We start from the raw sequence: 13,102 nt of genomic DNA, 5'->3' as shown, positions 1-13,102 counted from the left end.
CCGCTGTAGGAACCTTTAGTAAGCCCCTCTGTTCCTGTCGGATGCAAAGACTGGTTGGACCGAGCGTCAAAAGGCTTGTGTCAAATTTGCCAGCGTAAAATTAGCTTAAATTACCTCCTCAGCCACTTCTTGTTTTGGAAACCGCAACCATAAAACGGGCTGAAACATTAACGGGCCCTCGATCAGAAACGGTGTCACGGATTTCACCGAAACTAAAAACGAAAATCTGCGCGAGGAACCGGAACAGCCGTGTGTGTGAACCGCTGCGTGCTACGTGTACAGCAGCAGCAGCCCGTTAGCTTCACCCGGCTAACTGGTCCAGCACTGACCGGTTCGAGATATGGATTTTAACGGCTGACTGCACCGGATGAACGGTGGGCTGAGACCCAGCATGGAGGACAGTTTGGTCTCCGTCACCACCGACAAATGAGGAAGGATGGAGGGAAGGATTATCGCTCCTCTGAACCTCGACGCTGTTTTCTGTGGTTTTACTGTCTGGATGTAACTGCTCTGAAATCAGTTGTCAGTCTGTAAACATGATGTATTCATCGAGAAGAAAACCTGTGCTCTACTTCAAAGAGGAGAGGAGGTAAATGTGACGTTATTCTTTATTGTTAAACCAAAGAACATCAACTGCAGGTCCCGTTAATGTGGATAGTGTTTTTCTTTGATGGATAAACATGGTGATAGACACAACACACTTAAGCAAAATCAAATCTACGTCTAGTTTAACGGGGAACTGTATAGAACAGAAGCTAAAACAAAACCTCCTAAAATTAAAGACCACGGTTGTAAAATACTCGAGGATTATTCCATGTCACGTTTTCAGGACATCCAACACACTGTTTTAGACCCAAGTGTGTGGGCCATTTGTTGAAATGAATGAATGGCCCTAAAGGGAGACAGACTTGGTGAAATAGAGCAATTACAGTCTGATGTTTCTGCTTCTAGTAGATTTAAAAATTGAATAATGTCACGAGAGCAGTTAATGATAATTCAGCTGATTTTGCAGTTTATTCCAAGTAGTGGTGGCCAAGAAACTTACAACCTTTTCCTCCAAGTTCAGTACAAACATTGTGGATAGATAGATGATTGGAACAAAGAAAGTAAGTTCCACTGCTTTTTGCAGATATTTGTAGATAACTTTGGGAGCAGACCAAGAATAATTTTATAATAAAAATAATCCAGTGTTTGACTATGAGAGGACAAAGAAAACCATCCAAGCCGAGCAACCAGTATGCAGTGGTGTGTAAGGGGGGGTGAGAGAAAGGAAATAATTTGTCCTGACAGTTTTTTTGACCAGGTGCTGGGTGTGAGGTTTGAAGCTGGATTCCTGAGTATTTCTACTCATGTACAGACTCATCTGCAGCCATGATGTTTGCCGGTCTGTGTTTAGGTTTTAAACTCGGAAAAATAATCAAATATGGAAGAAAAGTTTAAAGTGCTGACATAAGTGTTTTTTTTTTATGTCAACATTTTTTTTTTTTTTTTAAACACATGGTTTATTTTTGGTTTCACATTTTTCTGATTTTCAACTACAAACCTCACATTGTGTCTAAACTTAAATGAAGAAATTTATGCACACACAACCACTGTTCATTCATTTTCTCTCTTGGCCTTTAAGAGGTGACGGCTCGAAAGTTTCCCATCAACAGAAGATGTAAGTAAACCTTAAACTTTGAGTTTTGACAAGTGGTTCCCAAACTGTGTTCCAGGGACTTCCAGGGGTCCTGATGAGTAGGAGTCCTACGATTCTACATGTGACGGAAGCATCAGCAGTATGATGTAGAAGTCACTGTTGATAATTAATAATTAAAAACAAAGTAGATTGACAGACAAGGCTCAAAATGAACTCGCACAAAAAACCTTTTTTCCTCTGGCAAAAAGAAAATATTCGGATCTACATAGTTTTAGTTTTGGTCTTAACTAGAAACTGAATATTCGCACTGGTTCGAGGTCATTATCTTTATTTTGCTCTTGAAACATCACTTCCTCCCTCACAATAGAAGTGCTGGGACTCTAGCCCAGGAAACACACCTGATGGCTGGAAATCAGATATTTGTCCCTCTGTGATTAAAGTGAAGGCAGCTTCACATCTTTCACATTCATTCTGCTGACTTGTTCCCTTTTAACTAATAAATCCTGAAGTTTTCATCTTTCTTTATATATTTGATTTTATCACATTTACAGAAAATATTTACCTGCTTCTGTGTAAAGAGAAACCTGCTGTTAAAAAGCAGCTTATTTTAAAATAAGTGTTTGTGAAACAAGTTGCTAAGTTAACACAATCGATCACAGAAAATCATGCGATTAATCACATAAATCAAGTCACAGTTTGGGAAACTCGGGATTGCTGTGTGATGCTTGATCGGCGCTAACGTCCTGCAGCACGTCTGGACTCGTTTCTGTGTTTGGCGGTCAAACGGACTCTGTCTAAATCTCACATTTAATGACGGAGATGTTGTAATGTGTGATTTTTAGAGGTTCGTGGTGGTCGGCAGATGAAACACACAAAGTCAGAGTGCTAGAATAAATGTGTCAGGTTTATTCCCCGCAGCTCATGACACTCATCATTACATCTCAATGGGTTCAGCCTTATAAGCATAGCATAGCATAGCATAGCTTGCCCTACCTTTGACACGGACTGGAGAGCCAACAGTCCCGGTAGAGTGGCTTAGAAAACCCCGGCTGGGCGTTCGTACGTAACCCGCAGCAGACTCTACCGAGATGTGGGATTTCCCCGTCTTTATACTTATTTAGAAAAAACACAACATCGCATGAGAGAGAGGATGGCCGGTCCTTCCCACAGGCGAGGATGAGTCCTGAGATCCTGTCTTGTAAACATATTTACAAGACACCCTTTTCTCACCCTTCCAAAGATAGGCAGTTACACAGTTCCCAAAACAAGCAGAATAATATAACATGCAGGTGGTCACTTGGGAACAAGCAGTTATATAACACCAATAGTATACAGATGGTCATTTTAGGACACAAATTAGATATTCCCATATCATTCCACCTCTGGCCTAAAATGGCCTTAATTCATAAAACCTTCACCTTCCCAGATAACATCATCATCTTCAGTATGGCCAGGAGCATGTTGATACTCCTGGCAGATAGTATTGACCCAATGACACACGAAATCTAACAACTCCATTCGCGTGGCATATACATCATTGTGCACCCATCGATCTTGATTACTCCAGTGCATATAAGTGAACTGATCTACATCAGTATCTGTATCCACAGTTACATGATAACACATCGTTCCATAAGGTCCATCTTCTGCTAAAATATGTATGTGCATCATATGGTCCTAGACAATCGTTGTTTAATCCGGCGTATATAAAGACATGTTAATACATTGCATAGCGTCAATACACATAAAATAGCCACAAGAATCAATAATGGTGGAGCTACATATGTTCTAGCGGTGACAGACATTCCTGAAAAAATGTCCCACCAGTGATGAGCACTGTCCATCTCCACCATCCTTGCTGCATGCAAAACCTGTTCCCGGTTAACTAGAGTTGTTACTAAGGCACGGGTAACATTCTGAGAATGGCTAGACATAATATCTTTAAGATCACGGGAGCGAGACAGTGCACTTTGGAAACGCTCCAGAGAAATTCGCCATGGTAGGTGTAACACTTTCCACTGGACAGCCGTCAGATGAGATTCTGTGGTAAAGTTAGTCAACCTGTAAGTTACATTGTGCCAATGCCATAGGTGTAAACCTTTTAAACAACCTGAGAACGGTACAGTAGGCAACTGAGTATGGTTGTGAGTAGTAGCTACGCAAAGGGTGTTGGGGCCCACTTGCCATAGCATGTCGCTAGCTGGTTCTATATACCATTCACACAGTGCCGTGTCTCCTGTAAAGCATGGATTTCTATACCCTTTAGATAAGAGGCAGGCTTGGCCTCGATCAGTAGTTTCACAGTCCTTCAGGTCATACGTGTGATTAGTTTGGGGACTAAACCATTCACCGTAAGTTCTCAAAAACATATACTTATTATGTACGACCAATGGTAATACCTGAAACTTACAGATGGTGATTACTTGAGTAACATTCCACTGTATCCAACTTACTGTACACATGGTCATATTACATCGAGTCTGTTCAGGTTTTATTTGTAACCATAAAGCATCAGATATATCAAACAATCGTCTCCATTCATTTGGGTTAGGTGTAGTTATTACCCGTACAAACCTCTCCTCCTGTAGTCGGGAATATATCACCTGTAAACCACACACAGTTGCATCAATAGCTTTGGTTACATTTATTAAAACATCGGCAGTGTCATTAAACAATCTAGTTTGCCATTTCAACTGTTGTTGTAAAATGATTGCAGTCTCTTTTTGGGGTCCTATAGGGACCGGCATCCAGTTCCCCAGGCGATGAACGGCCTGGCTAGCTTTATTTCCAGTGTTGGACAACATTGTCCAAGTGATTTCTCCTGTTCGAACCACAGCGTGTGCTCTTTCCTGGCAGGTCGTCACCAGTGGAGCTGTATGATTTTTAATTACTAGTTCCTTTGGCAATGCGTCCACTGGGTAAATAAAAGGGTTAGTCCGATTATCTATGGTTGTAGCATTTCTTAACTGATAAATTGGCAATGTAACAGGCCTCATTGTTGTTGCGTTCCTCCAGCCCATTCGAAACTGAACCACTTCCTCCATCGACTGGTGGGGGGTCATCGCAGTGACAGTGAGGGCAGCTAGCAGCATGCCCCAGCAGGCAGCACCACCAGGTCTCAGGCGGGCCCTAGCGAGGATCCTTCTGCGTCCCCTCCTTATTGGATCTTCCGATCAACCTCCTCCACTCCCACTCAGACATCCACCAGGCACACCAGGCTGAAAGAGACACATGACTTCAGAAGAATATAGCACACAGCATTAGTCTTTTAAATCCAAATCCCCCTTGACCTCTAGTAGTAAACACCTGTGGTGTTGTTATTTCTTGCACCATTGTCATATTACATGGTTTTATTACCAGCTGAGCTATTTTGTCACCTTTAGTGACCACAAACGGTTCAGCAGCTATATTTACTTGTCAGGTCCAAAACCTGCTGAGTCGTGGCTCGCAGTGGAATTTAGCATCATTTTGTTTTTTCCACATTTTAACACTTTCGCACCATGACCATTTGAGTGAGTGGTGTCACTCCTTCTGCAAGAGGTCTGTTATTAATTTGTTTAACCACCTCTGGTAAATTGCGCTTCCAATTATCTAAACTATTATCACCTGAGGCTTTCCTCAGTGAGGATTTTAATAATCCATTTAGTCTTTCAATTAACTCATAACTCATCTACCTCTGCCAGAGCCACGATCACACAACTGGACTAAGTCAACCACTTACTGCAACCTATAACTGTCGCTCTGATACTATATATCATATAATTATACAATATTTGTATCCTTTGCACATCATTCAACATTCTGTATCATCTTTGCACATCCTTTATTTACATAGTCATCATCTTGCCACTGCACTTTATCTGCCAATCCACTCTGGATTTCTATCTTTATTTTATTTCTATTTTTATTCCACTTTTACTTCTATTTTTTATTCTGTCTAACCCTGCTGCTTGTGGGTGATATGGAATGTGATAAATCCATTCTACATGGTTTTCCCATAACGTTGCCTTTTGATTACTAAATTTACAGGGGTGAACTATCAATACTCCAGAATAAGTATCTACAGCAGTACATGCATATTTACAGTTCTGTGAGACTGGCAATGGTCCAGTAAAATCCATCTGCCAGATTTTCTAATTCTCTTATCATCCCTTGTACAGCAGAAGCAGGTCTGTCTACAGCATTTAACATTAATGTCAACACCAGGGGTCTGTAATGTGGAGGACTGGTTTTTATCAGCTGATCCCGTACTGATTTGGGCACATTCATATCAGCCCATGCATCAGCCGTTCCCAGAAACACTCCTGCCCTCATCATTAACTGAGCCATATCCTCAGTCTGGCGACGACGGGTCACTGGTTTTGCCTGATACCAGTCTAACCCTTCAGCCTCGTCCCAGACATCCTCATCCCACTTCATGGGATCCCAACTAGCATCCTCCCGTACCCGTGCAGCCACGGTACGGACTTTGGCAGGGTCAGTACGGCGGGGCGGTCTCCTCCGCATTTGCCGCTGAGTCAGAGCCAATCCCACCAAAGCTTTGTTCAAACAGTGATTCAGTGCGTCTTTCTCTGCCTGCATTTTCATTACTTCTTGCCTGGCTAAAGACAGCTGTGTTTCCAACTGTTCTTTTTTCTCCTGCGATACACGCCATGCTGATGCACAAAACCACGCACGCCTCTGAATCCCCCCCAACGGGGATGTCGGAGGAACAACAATTTCTTTAAGCACAGGCAATGCAGCCGCTAGAGAGCCGTCCTTTACAGCATCTCCCCACGGCTCGGGACGACCACCGCCGTCCCGCAGACAGAGCGCAACTTCACTCCATTCGCCAGTCCAACCTGGCACATCAGATTGCTCCACGGCGGGAGGCTTCTTATTATGTTTCATAAACATTTCTGCAGCCACCAAATAACATCAATTACAATGTATTAATTGTTCGTGACGCCAATAATGTAATATGTGATTTTAGAGGTTCGTGGTGGTCGGCAGATGAAACACACAAAGTCAGAGTGCTAGAATAAATGTGTCAGGTTTATTCCCCGCAGCTCATGACACTCATCATTACATCTCAATGGGTTCAGCCTTATAAGCATAGCATAGCATAGCATAGCTTGCCCTACCTTTGACACGGACTGGAGAGCCAACAGTCCCGGTAGAGTGGCTTAGAAAACCCCGGCTGGGCGTTCGTACGTAACCCGCAGCAGACTCTACCGAGATGTGGGATTTCCCCGTCTTTATACTTATTTAGAAAAAACACAACATCGCATGAGAGAGAGGATGGCCGGTCCTTCCCACAGGCGAGGATGAGTCCTGAGATCCTGTCTTGTAAACATATTTACAAGACACCCTTTTCTCACCCTTCCAAAGATAGGCAGTTACACAGTTCCCAAAACAAGCAGAATAATATAACATGCAGGTGGTCACTTGGGAACAAGCAGTTATATAACACCAATAGTATACAGATGGTCATTTTAGGACACAAATTAGATATTCCCATATCAGATGTTGATAAATGATTCTTTGATGAAACAGGAGTTTCTCACCTCAGACCAAGTCCCAGACAGGAATCACTGGCAGGTTTTTTAGAGTCCAGATTCTGCTGAGTGGAAAAGGTCGGCGGTCTTTGTGTCGTCTGCTCAGCATCAGGAATTCTCCAGACTCTCCGTCAGCTGTGTCGAACCAAAGCAGATTCCTGCATGGATCCAGATGTGCTGTGGGAGATTATAATGGCAAGATTGTTTCCTCTTTGGGATTTTCAGAAATGTTTGACTCCTTTGTGTTGTTGGATGAAACCGAGTGACTGACTGGAGTTTGTTTGTTAAATTCAAATTTTCAGACATCTTCCCTGGAAGTTTGACAACTGAGGTCAGAGTCAGCAGTTCTCACTCTGCAGACTTTGGTAGGACCTGCTGGTCCAAGGAGACAAAAACAGAAACAGTTTGAGAATAAAGACCATCAGTGGTCCCTCCCTTCCTGATTTATCTGTAAACTGTAAAGGTGGGACTGACTCCTCCTGATCTGCTCGGTTTGACCACAGAGGTGTCGCTGAGCGCGCCAGACTGGGTTGTTCCTGCAGATGAGTTTGGTTTGGACTTGGTGCTTGTCGTGTTTGACCTGGAACCTGCTGGTCAGTCAGTATGTGATGATGCGTTCAGTAGATGCTGAAAGTAGGAATTTCCTAACTGAATATGAAAATCACACTGAATAATTGGTAGGAAGTTTGTTAACTCACCTTCCATCCTTTAGAAAGAACTGACCCTGAACACAGCAGCTTTATGTTTGTCTTCATCCTGGAAAACATGAATTTAGTGAATGTTTAGCTTTCATTTGTGACTCGGAGAAAAGCATCAGACCCGACCTGGAAGCAGCTGCTGCTGCTTTCTGTGGCTCAGTGAACGCAGTTTTGGTTCTGACCTCCAGGTCCATGGTTCTGTTTTTGTTGCACATGGTTAAAGTGGAACCAGAACCCAGACCCCCTTTAACAGCCTCCTGTTGTTTCCAGGCTCCTGACGGGGAAGTGTACGGTCTACAAGCTGTTCGGACTCTGCATGGTTCTGGTGCTCGTCTCTCTGCTCTGGCTGCAGCTCAGCTGTTCAGGGGACATGTCCTCCACCTTCCATGAAGCCAAGCACGCCCCCCAGCTGCCGCCCTGCCCGGCTGGAAACCAGGCATCTGCAGCGGACGACCCCTCCTGGGGTCCTCACAAACTGGCCCTGGTGGTCCCGTTCAGAGAACGCTTCGAGGAGCTGCTGGTGTTTGTTCCTTTCATGCACACTTTTCTCAACAAGAAGAAGATTCGCCACAAGATCCTCATCATCAACCAGGTGGATCACTACAGGTGAGGGAGTGGCTTCCAGCACAACACTGGGGGTCCACCCGGGGTTGACCGGGGGGTTCATCAGGGTCCACCAGGCTAGAACAGAAGGTGAAGGGTTCCACAACAACCTGCGGAGTCTGACGAGTGTTTTCCTTCTCTTTTCAGATTCAATCGAGCGTCTTTGATCAACGTGGGATACCTGGAGAGCGGGAACGACACCGACTACCTGGCCATGCACGACGTGGACCTGCTGCCCCTGAACGAGGCTCTGGACTACGGTTTTCCTGAGGATGGGCCGTTCCACGTGGCCTCGCCGGAGCTGCATCCACTGTACCACTACAAGACCTACGTGGGAGGAATCCTGCTGCTCACCAAGAAGCATTACCACATGGTACCGACCTCGTCCAGAACCCTGTTCACGGCCTTAAAGGCACTCTGTTCATTTAGAGATTCTAAAATTAGAAAAAGTGTTTCCAGAAAGATGTTTGACAAAACAAAACGAACAAACAGGAAGTTATTCTATCTTTAAAAAGGTCCAAGCTGAGACATCATGCAGTGGTCCCAGCTGTCCACCAGGTGGTGCTGTTCCTCCTGCTGAGCGCTGAAGCTGAGGGAGCGTGCAGAACTTGTTCCGTGCAGATATTTGGACCTGAGATATTTCACCTGTTCGGGTGTATCATTGAGGCCTCTATTCCATTTAGAAGTTTTTGGTGAATGTTCTGCAACATGCAAGCTGCAGACTTGGGCCGTGGCCCTCATTAAACCAGCTGAGTTTGTTCTTTCAGGTGGAAATGTGTGCAGGGAAGCAGGCCACAAACATCAGAGCATTGACTCTGCTGCAGCAGCCCAGATATCTGCTGGTCATCTCTCCCTCACCTCTCACACCGTCTGTTACTGGTTTTTTTTTTTCTTTTTTTTTCTTATTGTACTGAAATGCATCATATTTTCTCCTTTCTGTGTGTGTGCAGTGTAACGGGATGTCGAACCGGTTCTGGGGTTGGGGCAGAGAGGATGATGAGTTCTATAGAAGGCTGAGAAAAGCAGAGTTACAGGTAAAAGTCTTCTCACCTCCAGACAGATCAAACTGGATCAAGTCTGGACTCTGTTCATTGAAGGAAATTAAAAGCTAAAATATGAGGATGTCTGTTCCTCGTCTGCAGCTCTTCCGACCGAACGGCATCACGACAGGATATAAAACCTTCCTCCACATCCACGACCCGGCCTGGAGGAAGAGAGACCAGAAGAGGGTCGCCGCTCAGAAGCAGGTGCGACACTTTGAGCCACGCAAACTGATTGAGGAAAGAAGTGTTGAGATTTTGGATGCGGTCATGGTTTATATTGTAATCTTTACTGCAGTTCAACATGTGACCCATCAGCTGTTAGATCAGACATCCCCGACCCGTCTGAAGTTGTAGTGTTTGAGGTGAAACAGAACATCAGGCAGCATTGATTCTGTCCTGAATCATCTTCTTCTTCTGTGGTTTTACCATCTGACAGAACAAACAGCTTCTTAGTGTGACAAGCCGTTTCTCAGAGTCCAGTGAGAGATAATGAAAATAATGGCGAAGCCGAACTGAGTCTAAACGTTTTAATCTTGTAAGAGCGATCACACACATCTGGATGGAGGAGCTCTCTGTCTGTGCAGAGTGAGCTCAGTATCTTTAACCTTGATCTTACACTCCTTTGCTGAGAAAAAAACAGCAGGAAACAGAAAAATGGCAGCTTCTTCTCTACATGCAGGTGTTGAGTTTTTCTCACCAGTCTGGTTTTGGGAGTCGGGCTTAACTTCCATTCTGCTAATGAACTTGTTAATCTGACTGCTTACACTTACCAGACTCTTTCATGAGCACACATTATGTAAACACAAGACTAAATGAGATGTCCTTGAAAAATGTAAAATACTTCTATAAGAATTAAAATGGTAAAATCATTAGCATTTTATCTTTAGCTAAATAATTTGACTTATTTAAATTTGTCGTCACACGGCTCCTAAACATTTCATTTCCATTCGGAGCAGTGGATCTCAAACGTTTTACATCGCGTATCACTTCAGAAGATATCCGACTCTCCAAGCACCACCTTTAAGACTGACATTAAAGTGTAGTAGAAAAGATCTGCCCTTTTCTATCAGACACACTCAGACAGAGGCAGGTTGGTTCCAGAGGAAAATCTTATTTATTGTAGAGTGGTGGCAGCTGTCATCAGAAGGAGTTTTATAACCAGATCTGACATAAACTGTGTCACAAAACGTCAGCGAAGTCCTGATAATCCTGAGGCTGTTTACCATAAAAGTTCACCGTACCTGTATTTGGCTTCCTGGTAATAATCTGGTAATAATTAGCTTCACGGTAACCTATTTTATTAACACACTGGGTCCAAAGCTACACAAAAATCCCCAAAATCCAAATCTAAGAATTATTTTAATAAAACTCACAAGCTATTTTCTGTTTAGTAAAATGACAGAAATGCGGAAAGGCCTCATTCAGTCATCACATCTGTGCTTTTCCTGGAAACTGGGAGCGTTTCAGATCGGAACTTTCCAGTGAAGCAGCTCACATGACCTTGTTTTGTTTTGTTTGTTTATTTTTTTACATTGCTGTGAAAATATCACATGACCCGGTCACGCCGGCTGGATCAGACTCCTGAAGGACGATGTCTCTGCCCTCTCACACACGAACCGTATAACAGTTGACCGGCTAGTTTGTGAGCACAGAAACTGTCACCAATGACCCTGATGAGAAGGCACTTCAGTCCTGATACCGGGATCAATAGATGTTGGAGTCAGTCTCGCTCTGTTTTGTTTTTATGAGTGAAGAGAAGCCTTCATCTCAGAGTCAAGCGGTTTACAGACATTATACCTGCATCTGTAGTCCTGCTGGCAGGATCAGATCACATGACAGCGACGCAACTAAACGTCTGCAGCGTCGCTGTCAGCTTCACCCAAAAGTTCAGGTCTGAACATCTCTACATGTTTTTGCATGGACCAAAGAAAACCAGAAATATGACCGTTTCATTTGATAATACTAAAATATTTATCTGTAGTTTACACATTACAAGCTGCAGAAGCTCTGAATTTGTTTAGACGAGTGCGAGCACCACCAGTTGTTAGTGTGGCTATTTTCTTCTTTTTTTTCTTCTTTTTTTTATTGCTAAATTTGAAGCAGAATCAAAAACACGGTTATTTTTCTTCCTCGCTGGTTCTGACTGTAGCCGGCCTAATGTTCACCTCTCAGAAGTGGTAAACTCCTCCTCCTCCTCCCTCCTGCAGGAACAGTTTAAAGTGGACCCTGAGGGGGGGCTGACGAACCTTCAGTACCAGGTGGAGTCCCGACAGGACCTGACCATCAATGGTGCTCCGTGCACCATCATCAACACCAAACTGCTGTGTGACCAGAGCCAGACGCCCTGGTGTCTCCTGGCTTAGAGGGTGAGGGAGGTTAGTTGTCATGGCAACGGCAACTTTTGGTTGAAGGATGGATGGCTGCGCTGGAATCAGCTGAACCAGTACAGAGTGAGCAGCTGAAGTGAGGATCTATAAACCCACATTTCAGGTAGAATAAAACTGCTGAATGATCGGTCAGTGAACTCACCGCGCTGCCTTCATGACGGCTTGCCTCCATCAGACTGAGCGGGGCAGAGAAGACGCTTCAGCTCCGTCTGTGGCTCCAGACTGTTGTTTTAAAGCTGTGATTTATCTGAGATGAAGATCAAATGTAAGACTCATCAGGCAGAACATTTTCAGAACAAATCGGTCGCTTGGATTCACCCGCTGTTTGGGAATTTGGACCTAAACTCGTCGCTGAAGGAGAAGGAGCCAAATGTTCCTTATTTTTTATTCCCATAGAGGAAACGTATTAATCAGAGTTTAAAAATGACTTATGACTCTGCTGTGTCTCATTATGGATTTAGTTTCTGATAATTTAAAGAAAATACTTAATAAAGATCAGTAATGAGTTACTGACTCAGAGCTTCACAGCTGGCTTGTTTTCTGTGGTGAGTAAACCTGAGCAGCACTGACCTGCTGGTCATGTGACCAGCTGCTTCGTTCCTGTTAAAACATCAGAGAATCAGTCGTTTCTGCTTGAAGCTGAGGAACATCAACACATCTGACCGTGATTGACTGAACCACACCTTCAGTCATGATCTGCTCGGCTTATAAAAGGTGGTGGGATGTTTTTTAATGAAAAAAGCCTAAAAACCAAAAGACTGACAAACCGATTGCAGTAAAACTAAAACATTCAGTATGAAAATGTTCCGTTTCCAGTTTGATCAGGATGCTCATAGAAGAAAAATGTTTGTGTAAAACTACGACGAAGGATGAGCTCTGACTGATTCCAGCTCAGCTTTTTATTAATGGCTGTGGTGTGAAGCTTCATCACAGGAAATGTTGTACAGATTTAATCTGCTGCATCCAAACATCGTTTCACTGTGTGGAGTCCGGACATGCGATGTGGCAGCAGTCGCCTTCAGCTGGTGGGTGGCGGAGAGGGTGGAGAGGCTTTACCAGGTGTAGCGGAAGGTGTTAACAGCTGGTTAACCTGGATCTGCTAATTAAATCCTTCATCTCCATCATCACCGAATAAAAACCTGATGAGATGGATACTGAGTGGAAGAAAACCTCCACAGCAGCTTTTACTTCAGAG

The 13,102-nt window shown here is 43.9% G+C and overlaps 1 protein-coding gene across 2 annotated transcripts; it reads left to right on the top strand.

The window, feature by feature from the left end:
• The first annotated feature begins 25 nt into the window (after positions 1-25).
• b4galt7 (xylosylprotein beta 1,4-galactosyltransferase, polypeptide 7 (galactosyltransferase I)) lies at positions 26-12,432 on the top strand. Of its 2 annotated transcripts, XM_041990698.1 has the most exons (7): positions 26-589; positions 1,625-1,660; positions 8,145-8,480; positions 8,625-8,850; positions 9,428-9,511; positions 9,620-9,724; positions 11,728-12,432. In XM_041990698.1, exons 1-7 carry the CDS (start codon positions 537-539, stop codon positions 11,881-11,883), a joined length of 996 nt encoding a protein of 331 aa, XP_041846632.1. In that variant the 5' UTR covers positions 26-536; the 3' UTR covers positions 11,884-12,432. The 2 variants fall into 2 exon arrangements, with proteins under 2 accessions (XP_041846632.1, XP_041846633.1); XM_041990699.1 differs by lacking the exon at positions 1,625-1,660 and having other exon boundaries at positions 30-589.
• The last annotated feature ends 670 nt before the right edge of the window (positions 12,433-13,102 follow it).

Source organism: Melanotaenia boesemani, chromosome 7 (genome assembly GCF_017639745.1).
Source record: "Melanotaenia boesemani isolate fMelBoe1 chromosome 7, fMelBoe1.pri, whole genome shotgun sequence".
Classification (NCBI taxonomy): Eukaryota; Metazoa; Chordata; class Actinopteri; order Atheriniformes; family Melanotaeniidae; genus Melanotaenia; species Melanotaenia boesemani.
Note: the sequence above shows the minus strand (reverse complement) of the source record. Positions and strands in the feature narration are given on the sequence as shown.

What these genes read in the sequence shown, in the direction of transcription:
- b4galt7 (XM_041990698.1), top strand. Translation starts at nt 537, where the DNA reads ATGATGTATTCATCGAGAAGAAAACCTGTGCTCTACTTCAAAGAGGAG. An exon ending in AACCAGGTGGATCACTACAG is followed by an intron (nt 8,481 to 8,624) that starts GTGAGGGAGTGG and finishes TTCTCTTTTCAG; the next exon opens with ATTCAATCGAGCGTCTTTGA. An exon ending in CCAAGAAGCATTACCACATG is followed by an intron (nt 8,851 to 9,427) that starts GTACCGACCTCG and finishes GTGTGTGTGCAG; the next exon opens with TGTAACGGGATGTCGAACCG.